The sequence below is a fragment of the Gymnoscopelus microlampas genome (assembly GCF_963454915.1).
Source record: "Gymnoscopelus microlampas genome assembly, chromosome: 24".
Lineage (NCBI taxonomy): Eukaryota > Metazoa > Chordata > Actinopteri > Myctophiformes > Myctophidae > Gymnoscopelus > Gymnoscopelus microlampas.
In genome coordinates, this window is record NC_139961.1 from 34,970,489 (window position 1) to 34,986,104 (window position 15,616).

At 42.3% G+C, this 15,616-nt stretch overlaps 1 protein-coding gene across 1 annotated transcript in view; it reads right to left on the minus strand.

The window, feature by feature from the left end:
• Positions 1–861: 861 nt before the first annotated feature.
• Positions 862–15,616, minus strand: part of spega (striated muscle enriched protein kinase a) — a 77,044-nt gene continuing 62,289 nt past the window's right edge. The window contains exons 34-43 of the mRNA XM_084050647.1: positions 12,682–15,493; positions 12,332–12,499; positions 10,010–10,132; positions 8,435–8,599; positions 7,468–8,179; positions 6,805–7,044; positions 4,806–5,029; positions 4,024–4,099; positions 3,611–3,760; positions 862–2,555 (exon numbers count right to left, since the gene is read on the minus strand). Coding sequence (XP_083906773.1) covers positions 2,318–2,555; positions 3,611–3,760; positions 4,024–4,099; positions 4,806–5,029; positions 6,805–7,044; positions 7,468–8,179; positions 8,435–8,599; positions 10,010–10,132; positions 12,332–12,499; positions 12,682–15,493 — 4,908 coding nt within the window. The 3' untranslated portion in view covers positions 862–2,317. The remainder of the gene's footprint in view (positions 2,556–3,610; positions 3,761–4,023; positions 4,100–4,805; positions 5,030–6,804; positions 7,045–7,467; positions 8,180–8,434; positions 8,600–10,009; positions 10,133–12,331; positions 12,500–12,681; positions 15,494–15,616) is intronic.

Here is a 15,616-nt window from a genome sequence, read left to right on the forward strand (position 1 = left end):
CTCCCATTTCACTTAAAGGCAGCAACACAACATTACAATGACTAGTAGTAGTTACCATAGAGTTATAATATGAGTTAGACCAAGCCAAGGTCTCTAAAGTATTGGTTCTCAAACTTTTTCATGTCAAGGACCTCCAAAATGATATGCATTTGGCTGCGGACTCCCCATCTCAAAAATATTTTGTGCCAGAGATTTTTCAAAAATAGCAGATCTACAAGCTCATAGTGCAGCACAAAGTGAGGCGCTATGACTCTGAGCTTTATGGTTTTTTCTCGGGACCCCTTGGTACCCCCCCAAGGACCCCTGGGGGTCGTCAAACCCCACTTTGTGAACCAATCCCTTACAGTAGCCCAAAAAAAAGTTGTAAAAGTTTTGCCGGATCTTTTAAACCCTTAAAATAAACATCATACAAGCTGAGGCTTTATCTACACTTCAAGCTTTTCTTTTGTAGTATATTATTACAGTGTATTATATTTTCTTCATACAGTACATTGTGTGTGTGTGTGTGTGTGTGTGTGTGTGTGTGTGTGTGTGTGTGTGTGTGTGTGTGTGTGTGTGTGTGTGTGTGTGTGTGTGTGTCTGTGTGTGTGTGTGTGTGTGTGTGTGTGTGTGTGTGTGTGTGTGTGTGTGTGTGTGTGTGAGAGAGAGAGAGAGTATGGAGTTACATTTGTGTCTATAAGAGAGAACTAAATGATCAATGTACTGAATTTATCTTATTAATTATTACAGTGCATTATAATTTTCATACAGCACATTAATCATTTAGCTTAATTTTCTCATGTACACAAACTTTAAGAATATATGAGACAAACGAGTGCCCTTGAAACGTCACTCAAGTGTCATAAAAAAGAAACAATGGACTTCCAATTGTATCAAGTTTATTACATTCTATATCATAAAAACATTTTTAAACTTTTTTCCCCACATATAAACACCGCAAATTGTTACATTTACAAATCTTCAACCGTTCAAATTCATACAAAATTCAACAGAGCAATTCACAAGACATTCTATTCTTACAAGGACTGTGCATGTACTATGTATGCAAGTATGTTAATGTATTAATGCATGTGCATGTATCTGTATATGTATGTACTTATGTATTTAAGAATCTATAACAGTATGATGTCCAAATAGGTCAATATAATCAAACCTTTGCTTTATTTAAACCAATAAACAGATCTATTGTGAACTGGTACTGTAGCAGTAATAACACATTTACAAGATAAATCATTGTGGATATTTATCCATTTGAGGCACTGATCGGGTGATCATGCTTGGAGCAACTTGACCAACCAATGGATAATACTGAGAAACCACAGTAACTTAACAGTGTGTATGACTTTTCCTAGTAAACCGATATCTACATTATTGACGTATGTTTCTCATACAACCTTATTGACAGTTAACTTCAGTTATTAACCACAGAACGATATTTTGAACCACAAACTGTAATTGCTAGGTTACTCTATGAAGTTTCATCTTTATTGTGTGAATCCTATGAACACCGTCCACGAACACAGTCCCCATGTTTACCTTGTTCTGATGATAACATATTTGGAAAGTGAATCAAAAATGCTGGCACGCACACTCATGCAAATAAATTAACATGGAAAAAAGTAAACAAGTTTGAAAAACAGAATATTTTTGTTTTGTTTTGGTGATTTTAAAATGTGTAATTAAATGCAAAATAAATTAGCAGCTTAAATCATGGTACCTTCACAAGAGTAGTTTAATACCAAATTTGGTGATATGAACAAGACTGTGCGCAAAAAAAAGGTATTGATATACATGTTTTCAAGCTGATCGTGCAAAGTGGAGAGCAATGTTCATTTAAACCAAATATCGATATGCAATTTCAGAATTCACAATGCGACAGAATTCTGTGAATCAAAAGACACAAAACATCGTGCAGCCAATCAAAGAAAGACAAAATCCATAATCCTGGTGACATTCTCGTTTTCATACCCACTTCAAATGAGAGTCTACCTTGTTCCCCTCTGGGTATGTTTTTCATTTAACCGTGGAATCCTACTAGAGCTGAAATGATCCTGCCACAATCTCCTACATGAGAGGGTCCTGTAGGTAATGAATCCATAGGGCTATACTGTTTATAACTCTATGACTGAACCACATGCCCATCTGTAGTGCCATTTCCTCTAGGAGCTTCGTAGACATTTTTGCTATGCAGCAGTGGGACTTCAGAACAGTTTCTGGACAGGAGATGCAAGAAGATGTCACTTGGTTTCGCTGTGGGCACATCTGCATTCGCCGCAATGGTTCTGCCTGCTACGTAGTTCTAACTGACACCAACACTTCATTTAGGGTCAGGGCAGCGCGGCGAGGTGTCAGAGGTCTGGGTTTGGGGCGAGCTCTGGTAGGTCCGCAGCAGGACCTTGTGTTTGGTGGCACCGTCGGTGCGACGGCTGTGCTGTTCCACCAGGAACTCTTTGAGGCGGCTGGTGGTGAAGGTAAGAGTCTGCCTTCTCAGCTTCATCAGGTAGGAGTCCTGCAGCCAAGCGTGGGTGAAGCAGTCCTTCGTGGTCGGACGAGCCCTGGACACACAGTAAACACAAGAGTTGACACAAGGCAGACTGAGCAATGACAACAACATTGCTTTATGTATGTAACATTCAGCTGAACAAAACACATTTATTATTATTATTATTATTATTATTATTCATAAAAATCAACCCAACCAATATCCAAGCTTGGGTTTTGTGGGGGCATAGATTTCAACAAATACAAATGTAGCGTCAGAAAAGATGGATGTATTGAAGATGGTTGCTTGACTGAAACAATTTCTCACTATTTTGCACCTGAAATAAAACAGACATATTGTAATCTGTCAGTAGAATCCTCTCAGCCAATCAAGACAATATACTGCAGTGAGCTGCTCATTCACTGCAAAACACTATGGACAACAGCATCAGCTAAATGCTTTATGTAAACTAATGTAATAATCCACTGTAAAATTTGTGATATTACCTGTGTCGATCGATGCAAAAGCATTTTTACTAAATTAAATAGAACAATGTTTCTGTTTTATTCTCAACATGGCACTCTGCTGTCTGATCCTACAATACCCAGAATTCATGGTGAAGGCTTGGTTCTTGAGAATTTCCCAAGGTCATAGCCGCAGGTAGCCACTAGTGGCTGAGGTTATAATGGATGTAGTTGTACGTATGTCTGCGGGGTTGTCACTGCATGGGGAATCTGCAGTGCATTTGATTTCCTTGCCTTGGCGATACAAAGAATGAGTTATCACCTTGTGTTGGTCATTACTCCTATCGATAAAGACATACGGTAGATATGGTAGAATAGCGGTGGTGTATTTTTCTTTTTTAGTTCCTATTTTTTAGTCCCAATTTCATTATGGTTATTAATTCCTCCCACAGCTTGCCATTGCTGTTGTGCAGTACTGGCTCACATGCCAGTGAGGAGTCCTCAACACAGCCAATTGTGTTCGTATCGATGCCTGGCAAGCCAGATGCACCATGGTGGATTCAAACTGCTAGACTCCATAGTGGTGGGCAGGTGCTTTACCCAGGCGCCAGTGTGCCACCCAAGAACCCTGAGAGATTATTCCTTAAATTAAATTATCACTTACCAAGGGTAGCTACTCAACATCTTCTTGAGAAAGGCAGAGGCACTTTGGGACACATTCGGGTACAGTTTGGTCGGCTCAAACTTCGCCATATGGATTCTGGCTTCCGTCGTCAGGGGGTCCTTTTCTTCAAAAGGCAGTTTGCCACTAAGCCTAGTCATCGAAAAAACACAGTAGATCGTAGTTTTGATAAGAGTAAATTTGTCCTTCCAAATAAATAATAATAATAAATAAATGCATTCTCTGATATGTGTAAAGATTGAGCTTTTATTTAAACAGCAAAGACAATTTTGTCAATCTTATCTTGATCAACTTCTGTGCATTTCTTTTAACAATATAAATTAGGTAATACTAATCCTTAGCCTCTTCTTTGAGACAGTGCAAGAGGTATCTGGGATGACTTCTACAGTACTCACATAATAAAGGCGACAACTCCCAAGGTCCATACATCCGCAGGGGGTCCCACCAGGTCACCTTTCAGCATCTCAGGAGCTGGATCATATAAGTAGGAGCCAAGATTAATGAAATGCCGCAACCAATAAAGTATGTGTTCTATTCCAATCCATTCAGTTTGTTTCCATTGTGTCATAATCACATAATCAACTAGAAAATGTGCTCCTCGGAGCACAGGCCTCCCTCCGCCAGTACTGTTCCTGATTAATCCTGTCTTACCTCACTTCAAAAGATATAAATGATCTTTTGAAGTGACACACCTATTTATAGGCCTCTATTTCATCATGCGTCTCGCTAGCCAATCAAAGCACACCCTTTCAACATATTGTCACGTGTCACGTGAAGCTTGACCAATGTTAGCTTGGTGGACACACGGAAGGACGAGAACGAAAACATAGTCTCCTGGCGGAGACAATGAAAACTATTCTATTCTCTGCGATCAAACCAGTTGCATAGAGAAATATTCAAGTTTGGCAAATGTGATATTTGTATTGCTATTTTTTTGTGTGAATTGCATTTATTGATTGGTATTTGGTCTATAATAAGAATAACCTCAAGGTTTCACAGTTCAAGGTTCAACCTAACTAACATTTTCAAGTCCTGTGCCATCATTGGTTGCCTGATCTACTGTAATCAAATCTGAAGCCCCGACCTGGTACATTCTTGACTGACCGTAATACCGGATGCTGTGAGGTCACTGAGGAAAAGTGAATCACTTGTGAGTTGTGACTTCATTGTTCCTCACCCATATACTCCAGCGTTCCTGATGAGGACTCGTACTGTTTGAGGCTGAGGGGGTTGAAGGTCTGAGCACTCCCAAAGTCCACTATCTTGATAACGTTGAGGTTGGTCACCATGATGTTGTCCGGTCTGAGGTCCAGATGGAGGACACGTCGATTGTGGAGATACTCCAGGCCCTGGAGGATCTGAACCAGGTAGCCCACCACGTCATCCTCAGAGTAACGGAACCTGACATGGGGAAAATGTCAATTTACAAGTAAATAAAGCATGCACGTCCACAGTTTAAAATGCCAGTTGCTAGGCAGAAGCAAATGTCGAAAAGCAATAGAGTCCAGTCTGCACACCGGATCAAGCTCCAAATGTATTATTTGGTGAGGTTTCCATCCTGGCAGCTCTTCCTTTTTGAACCCTAGCATCCCTATTTTGTGGGGGATTTTTGCAGAAAATAGCAGATCTACATGCTCACAACGTGTCACAATGTGACACATTGGGGGGGGAAAGAGCGGTCAATTAAGTATTATTAGTTTACAAAGTATATAGAGAGTTAAAATAAGTTAAGCTTACACTGTAATGGTAGAAGTCCAATGACCTAATATTCGCTGATAAAGGATATTCTTAGTGTCCAGGGGCTGGATTTAAAGACTTGGGACCTCAGCCAAAAACTGGCTACCATCCTCATACCATTTCCATTAACCCACATTAAACATTGATGTTGACTAATGAAGATTTGAATGAAGAGTTATGCTGAGTTAAGCTAAGCTGAGCAAAAGAAACGTCCACTTAGTGAATATACTGTACAGTCCCCGGCCTGGGAAGTGTTTCTGTGTGTCTCAGTGATTGTGTGTGTGTGTCTGTGTGTATGTACTGTACGTGCGTGTGTGTGTGCATGGAAGAATGAGGATGCTTCATTAAGGATACAGGTTGGCTAGCCAGCAACATCATTAGGAACCATATAGGTGGTGAATTTATCATTTCTAGATGGATTTGTCTTAAATATATTCTCATAATTCAGCAGCGATAGGATTAAAGACAGTAGCTGCTTACTGTGCTATCTGGCTACCATCACCATACCATCTCCATTAATCCACATTGCAGTGTTAGCTAACTAAGTATTTTGCACTTTCCCGATGGGATATAACTAGAGAATGATGCCTCCTGTTTGAAGAGTATGTGTATCTGTGTGTGTGTGTGTGTGTGTGTGTGTGTGTGTGTGTGTGTGTGTGTGTGTGTGTGTGTGTGTGTGTGTGTGTGTGTGTGTGTGTGTGTGTGTGTGCGCGCGCGCGCGTGTGCGTGTGCGTGTTAGAGAAAGACATTAGACAAAGACACAAATGAGAGAAAGAGAATGTTTACGCTTCACAGTAAAATCCTCAGTGTTAATTTATCCATTTGCAATTCTGTGAGTGTGTACAAATGTAACCAAATGGTTCCAAAGGGTCCATTTGGATACATTCATACAATCTCACACTTAGAAAATGTTGCCAATCTTCAACCTAAATCCCATTGATTTGATTTGAGGAGATCAATAATGCACTTTATTATAGTGCTTTATTGATCAGCAATGGGATTTAGGTTGAAAATTGGCAACATTTTCCATTATATAAGACCTGGAACTGTGTCATTTTTAGATTTGAGCTAAAAAGCATTATTTTACACTTTGGCTATTCAAAAATAGCAGATATACAAGCTCATAGCGCGGCAACGAGCTTGTAGATCTGCTATTTTTGAAAAATCGTGAAAATGTGTGCAAATCTTTGAATATATATATTTTTGAAGCGATCATTTTTAACTCAAATCTTGGCTTCTGGGGGTCCCTGGAACAAAATATTTTGATGGGGTCGACGACCAAATACATATAATTTTGGGGGTCCTTCACATGAAAAAGATTGAGCACCACTGATATAGAAACATACGTTTTTGAGAATACTGTTGAGATTTAGGAGACATGTAGAATCAGCTTCAGGTCTCAATGGGTTAAATGAACATTTGACTGAGTTCCATCCTACCTGTCTACGAGGCTGTAGAGGAGTTCTTTGCCTGTGCAGTATTCAGCGACCAGCACCAGGTAGCGAGGCGTGACGTAGGCCTCGTGCAGAGCCATCACCTTGTCATTGTGAAGACTCTTGAGGATCTCGTACTCCTTCAGTATTGCTGGCTTGCTCTCCTGGTCGTAAGGGACGATCTTCGCCATGTAGACTTTGCCAGTCGCGTTTTCCCGGCAGTCACGGATGACGCCGAACCGACCCCTGAAGATAGACAATAAAGCTTTGTTAAATTTCAACTGAATAGATTTTTTGGCCACTGGTAGTGCTTTTCATGTAATTGATGGAGGTGCCAATAATCAATTTAAGGGGCAGGTGCTTCCTCTCTCCAAAGCTGCTGCACTGAATGCAAATATTATAGCGTTCTAAATATCAAAAAAAGTTAATGTCGTACAATTTTAAGGTAATAATAACTAGGTAACTAGGTAACTAGGGTCTGCACGAGTGAAATAATGAATGTAAACATATCCATACACAGAAAACTCCCACAAAGTTAGAAGATTAGAAGGAAAATGCATCTAGTTGCTAAAACTGTAAAACAAATTGTGCTTAATGTTAAGAATTCCAATAGCAGAGATGAAATTTCCCGTTTGCTCATAGTGACTTTCCATACTGCAGGCCTCTCACCTCGCTTTCTCATCCAGGAAGGTGTAGGGTTTCTGGGGCACCCCTTGTCGGAGAACATTGGCGGGCGTGACGCGTCCCGAGGGGGTCCCTCTGGAGGGGGTGTTCACCCCCTCAGCGAGGGGACTGAGGCTGGACATCTGGAGCACATGGGGGGAGAAGGAGGGAGCCGACACTTGGGTGGGAGCCACACGAGCGGTGGCAGCCGGCGGGCTGTACGAAGGCACCGCGGAGGCCGGGGTGGGTTTGGTGGGCGAGGACGGAGGGGTGATGAGAAGCGGGGGCGGTGACAAAGGCGGGCTCTGGGTCATGGGTGACACCACGTTGATGTTGGGTTTTTGGGGCTTCGGGAGGACCATGGGTGGAGTCTTGACCGCCTGAGGAGAGGGGAGGCTGGGGTTTGGCCTGCCGGCGTGAACATCCTGAACGACGCCGGCAGATTGCGCCGGAGCGGATTTCATTGCGGGGATGGAGGATGCTGAGGATGGAGGAGTGGGCGCGGTCGCTGTCTGGGATGAAGGGAGTGTGGTGGTCGGTGGAGGGGAGGGAGCAGGGGGTTGTTTGGGGGAGGCAGAGGACCAGGAGACGACAGTGACGGATTTAGTGGAAGCACGGCTCTGGACTGTTTTGAGGGGAGGAATCGTTATGGAGGAGGTGACCATTGGCGGGGTTGGGACTGTCTGTACAACGGCCACTGGAGGTGAGCCCCCTCCCACTGCAAATAACAAACAACGTATAAATAACACACACACAGGGAGAAGTTGTGTGTAAAAAATAAAAGTCACATTGTGTCACATCATTTTCAAAAACTGCTTCCCACTTTTGAATCTGCGTGATTTTGTGCTAGTCTGCTACCTTATTATCATTATGATAGTTTTAATAAAACGTTGATTTTATAGTTTTCACATCACTCTAATAGTACATAATTATGTACTTCACATGTCTGTCTCTTTGTGGATGTATATGATACCTGATGGGTTTAAGGTGATTTTAGGAGACAGGTTGCTGTAAGGTCCCTGTCCAGCTTTGTTGACGCAGGCGACTCTGAACCTAAAGGTGCCCCCTGTTGGCAGGTCTGTGACATTGTAGTAGCAGTCCACCACTCCAGTGGCCACGATCAGCCAGGTCACATCTCCTGTAGAGAGGAAATATGGGAGAGAGACTTTCACTTTTCTTTGCTTCTTTTTTTTTCTTTCTTTTTTTTTTTTTTTACAATAATTATACTCCACTAAAACTCAGAAGCAAGCACTGAGTTTGCTTTTGACACCACTACAATTATTTGCAAACTTTAGTAACAAGTTAGATTTATATTATTATTGAAAACAAAACATAACCAATTAAGCCCTATTTTGTGTCCTCTGTTCACATTTAACCAGAATTCACATTAAGGTTTTCACAACACTAAGAAAGGAGAAAAAAGAAAACAAGATTTATACAACTAAGTACATTTCCAAATAAATCTATGGGTTTTTCAACATGGCAATTTATTGGCTGCAGTTCTAACACTAAACCCTAGAGAGCAGTGTTGTGAAACAGATGGAACAGAGCTACCAGCTACAACTGGAATGTGGTGAGAGGGGCAATTCGAGAAACTAAATAAAATAACTAAAACTATCTGCCTGAAAAACATAAAAAATATTTAAATTATTTAGTCATTCTGCCTCACCATATTATGAAACTAATGTTTGAAAATGAGTCATTGTGTGTAATAACAAATAGTATTCTGATATTGTTGCACTGAACCATCTATGTGTGAATGGCGATTTTGGATTTGAAAACAATAATAAGCAAATAAGAACTGTACTAGATGCTGCCCCTCTGAGCTTTCTAGTGTTGCTAGTTTTGATGAGCATACCTTTATTTGAGCAAATTATATAAGTCTCTATCAGGCAGAAAACTTGCATCTCCATTCATAAATGAATGGCCTATTTTATACTTTGTCGTATGACATTGTTGCACAAAATAAGCGAAAATAGCTGTGATGAAATTACTTCTGTCAGAGCAGATTGAAGTGATTTGATCCCACAAGCACCAGGTGGCAATTACAAATGTCATGCCCTGCTATACAACTTATCTTCCATGTGTAAATTGATAGATACTGACAAATCCTCTAATCTATATTGCTCCAAGTTAATCTTCACTACCTCTAATCAGAGATATTGATTTCCAGTTTTCAATGACATTTCAGGGTCAGGTTTTTTTCCCGCATTTTAAAATAGACCACAGAAGCACTCATTCTTTGGATATCACACACTTCTGTGCAAGAAGTTGCTGAATTAATTCTAAATGTTGAAATGTCATAGAACATAATCAAGGTAAACTTCCAAAGTTTAAAAGCATATACCCAATTTGATATATAATGATAATTAATTAATTTATTTATTTTTTATATACCTACCACCCGAGTTTTACACCCTACCCCCTTGAGCAATGCAGTGATTAGAGCCCTAACGCTAGGCCGTACCCACTTTATGCTACAAGGTAGACACGGTAGTGTACTGTATAGTATTATATATATATAGTATACTGGTAAATGACAACTCACCCTCTGTCCTCCTCTCCAGGGTATAGGTGCACGGTGCCTTGGTGTCCGCAGGTTTCCAGAGCACCAGGGCGGTGTTGTTGTATGTCTGGGGAATCTCAGGGGTTCCTGGTCGTTTAGGGACACCTTGGAGAGAGCAATATATGGGAATGGGTGGAAGGAGGGTGGATATGAGGTGGTAAAGAACGTTAAGTATCAATGGTGGGATCAGGTGAAAAAAGTAGGGGAAATAAATTAACCACTTAACACATTCAATCCAGGAACGCATCTGTGTCATTTTTTAGATTTCTTTGTCTATTAAAAAATATACAAGCTCATAGCGCGGCACTGATCTGGTATTTTTGAAAAATCGTGAAGATGTGTGAAAATCTTTGAATATAAATATTTTTTAAAGCAAACATTACTCAAATCTTTTGCTGCTGGGGGTCCCTGGAACAAAATATTTTGAGATGGGGGTCCATGGCCAAATACATATAATCTTTGGTGGTCCTTGACATGAAAAAGTTTGAGCACCACTGATATTTAGCAGCATACGTTTTTCAGAAACCTGTTAGGATTTAGAAGACATTTGCAGATGCGTTCCCAGATTGAATGGGTTAAACCCTATATACTTTGTTGACTGGTGTCCGCCTATAATCTATACTAGGCCCCTCTTTTTTCTTCTCTATACCAAAGCTCTACAATCTCTGCAAGCGCACAACTTGTGTGAGCTTGCAGATTGTCTATTTTTGCTGAATATTCACACCATAATAGGGACGCTAGGGTTCATGTGGTTAAAGTCTGGCGGCTAATCACTGTGTTTAAATAATACTGTAACTCCTGCTAGTGAAGCATAGATGTATTTATAAGGTGCAAGGGCCTGCTAAAGGAGGGAGAGTGGCCGCTTGGGAATCAGAAGGTTCCCGGTTCGATATCCTCTGCTGTTGGTGTGTGAATGAATGGGTGAATGAAATGCACTTCGTAAAGCGCTTTTGATAAAATCACTATAGAAATGCACCAGTTTACATGGTAGAATTGAATGTCACTTCAGGGGAAACGTGTTCCATCTACCACAGAAAAACAGGACAAGAGATGATAACAGATGATAATAACATAATCTGATACTCCGGATTCATCCTCAAGCATAATATCACCATCACGCTCATCTGTGCATTCCCTCAATAATCCTGCACCAGATTCACATCAACTTGATTTCACGCAGGGGGAAAGAACGATTATATACTTCAGACCGTCAAGATTCAAGAGGTCAAATAGCTTTGAGCGAAATGATACATAATTCATCACCCTTAAAAGTCGTCAATAACAAGATGTTACATTTCACAGGAGCAACTGCTGATTAATGTGAGAACCAACAAGAAGCCGTAACTGCTGAACATCTAATACATAATTCACCATCACCCAAAAAAATATGTCAATGACAGAATGTTCATTTTAAGAGGGGGCGAATGATACAAAACACAGGCCATAGCGCTGGTTTTGCTGTTATGCCTAATCAAACCTGACACTAACATGATTTTACATGTGCTGTATGAAGGTGGCTTGCTGTGGTTAATAAGTGGGCCAGGCCTTGAGGGGTAATGATCTGCTGGATTTGCTGCCAGAATAACAGCAGCAAACAGCGTCAGTGCTCCAGATTAATAACACCCCATGGCTCGCGTCCCTGGACTGATTCAACCCCAAGTCACGGGAAATAATGGTGAAAAACAACATATTGCACCTGACGTACCAAAGGCGTTGCTTGCCACTGGAGCCTTTCAAATCACCTTGCTCCTCTGAACAAGGCTGGTAATAATTTAATGTAGCTTATTTTTGTTGTTGTTTGCACAGAGCAATCCACCACAGATGACTCCAGTCATCAACAACAACATAATTGCAGCAAAGTGCCATTCAATCACATGAATTATGTGATTAATGTGGGAACAGCCATTAGACACAGACATTAATATTCATATCGACGGCATTAATAGTCATATTGTTCACACTCTAATTTAAATTCAATTATGTGAAATCCTCAATGATACATCACATTATGAAGACAAATATAGTATTTGCTCATTTGGTACCGACTAATCTCTCAAGACAGATTTGTACTGACTGGCTCCACGTACTGTAGACTCATTAATTTAGTATTCATGAAGGAATGAGCTTTGTCTCAATTTAATACAAAGACAGAGCAGAGACTGTGCCCACTTTGCGAAATGACAGCACAAATTATATTTGAAATGTAAAAAAAATGCTTATCATGCTTATCATTCTTTTTTTTTAAGCATTAACATGGCATTTAACAATGATAATCTTTGTTACACCCGGTGACAAGCTACTTACAAGCTAGGGACAATGTGCAGGAGCTGTTGATGGTGCCTATTGGGTTCACGGCCACACATTCGTAAAGCCCAGCATCCTGTCGAGTTGTTCTCATGATCATAAGAAGCTGCCTGCCGTCTGGATGGGAGATCAGGTTCATTCTGCCATCCACGTCCAGTGGTTTCTTATCTGGAAAACAAAAGATCAGGCCACAATAAATGTTTAAGCATATTAAAAATACAAGTATAAAAATCTTAGAGATTTACTGCATTTATTTTCTCCCTGCAGTGGCTCCATTGTATCTGAGCAGAAATAACAGCCAAGCTAGATTTGGGGATGTATATGGTTTTGAAAATAAAATCTTATCATACCTTTCTGCCATGAAATTTGTGGATGTGGACTGCCGGCTGGAAGACAGCTGAGGGTGACAGGATCTCCTTCCAATAAGACATGATCTCTCAGCTTGATGTGGAACACGGGAGGGAAATCTGATGCAGAGCGGGTGAACTGTTGACCTTCTGGGGTGTCGTCTTCTTTGGGGACAGATGAAGGCAGATCCGTTTGGGAGGGGGTTTTGTCTTTCTTGCTCCTGGTCAAACCCCACCTGTCCCAGCGTGATCGCCTGTCACCCTCTGCAGTGTGGGAGACTTTTTCGGAATGACTGCTTGTAGTGGACTCTATCGACTCCTTTGAGGCACCAGCATCCGTCTGTTTAGCTAGCTGATTCTCAGGAATGCCCATTCCTTTGAGTCCACGTCCCTCTGATTGGGAATGACGATGACGGGTGAACAGAGGAGTTCTTTTCCCCTCCGATTTTGCTTCTGTTTCAGTTCTTCTCTCCTCAGACTGACTCCGGAATTTTGTGGATATTCCTGCCACCTTGTTCTCGAACTTATGCCGCATTGCCAGGACTGGAGAATCGCTCACCTTCTTCTGATCCTTTTGTTCTGGATCTTTCTGAATACCCTCTTCAGCACTCTTCTTAGCCTCCTTCCTATCATCTGACTGGGTCCTTATTTTGGCAGAGATGCCTGCTACTTTTGACTCAAACTTACGCCGCATGGCAAAAACAGACGATTCTTCCATCTTTCGTTGTTCTTTCTCATCCAAGTGCCCCTGTGCCACTGCACTGTCCAGCTCTTTAGTATCCAGGGACTTACTTCGACCAATGGCCCAAGTGACTCTTCGCTTGCCGGGAGAAGCTTCTCTTCCCTTCTGAGCCTTGTCCTCCTTTACCTTCTCTTCTTTTTGTTTCTCTACTTTTTTGTCAACTGAAGACGACCTCTTGGTCCGCAAAGAGAATCGTCCAATTCGCCCCAACCCCGACTCCTTTTCATCTTCCCTCAGATCTTGTACAGATTTAGATTTCTCTTGAAGTCCTCTGGTTACCATCTCAAGAGGTGATCCCAATGGCCCTGGTCTGTAAACCTCCTCACCACCCTCACCGGCCTTCCGGCCTAGCACGGGTGATTTCTCCTCCGATTTGTTTCCCGTCAGTCTCCGCAAGCCACGGGTCAAAGATGATTCCCGTTTCTTAAACTTGGATTCAAAGACCTCCTCTGAGTCAATGTCTTTGATGTCAGTTCTGAGTACAGGTTGATGGGGGGTGGTAGGACGATCAGAGGCAGAGGATGTGGATGCAGCACTCCCAGGGCGGTCAGTAGATGCCACCTTGGCATAAACAGCAGGGTGTTCAGGTAATGAAGTGGCACTGCCGGATTTGGTTTTCTCAAGTGTGGCTGTAGTGGTTGCAGGAGTCGTTGTGGAGTGGTTTTGGTCAGACTTTACAGGTGGCACCACAATGCTTTGAATAACACTTGCGTATGCAGATGATGGTCTGCTTGGTGAAGGTGCATCTCTGGGAGAATGCTGGTCTTTTTCTACTTCTTGATTAGTATTTATTTCCTGCTTTTCCTCTGCTTGTTTTTCATCATCATGTTCCTCTATAACAATTATCGGAGCTTGTGAATACAAAGTAACTGATGGTTTATTTGCCATTTCTAAGCTGTCTTTTGTTGATAATGGCATCTCTTCTGCATCATTCTCTTCACTACTTTCAATCTCTTCCAGTTCATTGTCTTTCTGCTTTAACTGTTGGTCCACTGTGCCCGGGGAGGGTAGAATGAAGGAATTGCTGTCTGTTGGCGAGGCAGGCATGGAGTCAACCGTGGTTTGCTCTGTTAGCGCTGACATTGAAGTGGCTTCTTTGAGCTTCATTCCTTCCATGCTGCCCTGGCTTGCTGATGGGATCTCCAATGGAGCTCCGAACCGTCTGTGTAGGGGCATGGGCTCCGAATCCCCTTGACTGAAGGAGGCACTTTTTTTGAAAACTTTGGTCTTTGGCGTATCATCTCCAGGAGTTTCAGAAGACGCAGCTCGGGTGAGTGATGGTGGCCCCACTCTGGATCTCCTCAAATTCCGATCGAGAGACCCGGTACTCCTCTCATCGTCCATACCCAGAGTTTCAAACAAGGGGCCTCGCAAACCACTCATCTTCTTGTCGGCACTTCCTCCCCGGAGTAGCCGCTGTCGCATTAACTCCAGTTTCAGAGCGTAGTCCTCCTGGCTCAACTTGACCCCACCAGGGCTTGGACTGCGATTCGGCAGCTCCATGGAAATTGCCTTTTTCAGGCTGTTTTTGCTTGTTTCAGAATCCTTGTTGGCATCGACCTCTTCATCATCAACATGTAGAAGCAGGGCCGAATCAGCAGAGCTGCCCCTCCTCATGGTAGCCCTCCTGGCTTTTATCAGTGAGTCCCCATCCAATTCCACGCTGGATCCTTTTTTAAGGGGAACTCGTTTAGTCTTCACAGCTTTCTCCTCATCATCGACACTCATCTCTTCCTCCATCATCGTCTCATTGGTCCCTCCCCTTCCCCCCGCCTCCTCTCTGTCCCCTTTTTCACTTGTTTCTTCGATGGCCCCATTTGACCACCCAATAACATCTTCATCCCCAGGGATCTCGTTGAGGGACACCCTTGAGCCAGAGAAGACCATGGACAACGGCATGGGAATAAAAGGCAGCTCGTCTACATCTTCATCAGAGTCCGAGGATGAGGAGGGTGGTGGAGAGCCTTCTTTCAGATGCCGTGCCACAGCGATGGAGATGTGGTTGGTTGAGTCATTAAGGAGCTCTGGAATGGTCCTCATTACCATCTTGGATTTGTAGCTGATGAGGGAGCGCTGTCATCAGAAAAGACAGGTTAGGACATGGTAAGAGGGAGGTCTGTGTGTAATAACTGTATGAATGTGCAGTCTGTGTTGCACATTAAGTAATTCTGAGGACCGCACTATAGTGTCAGCCGC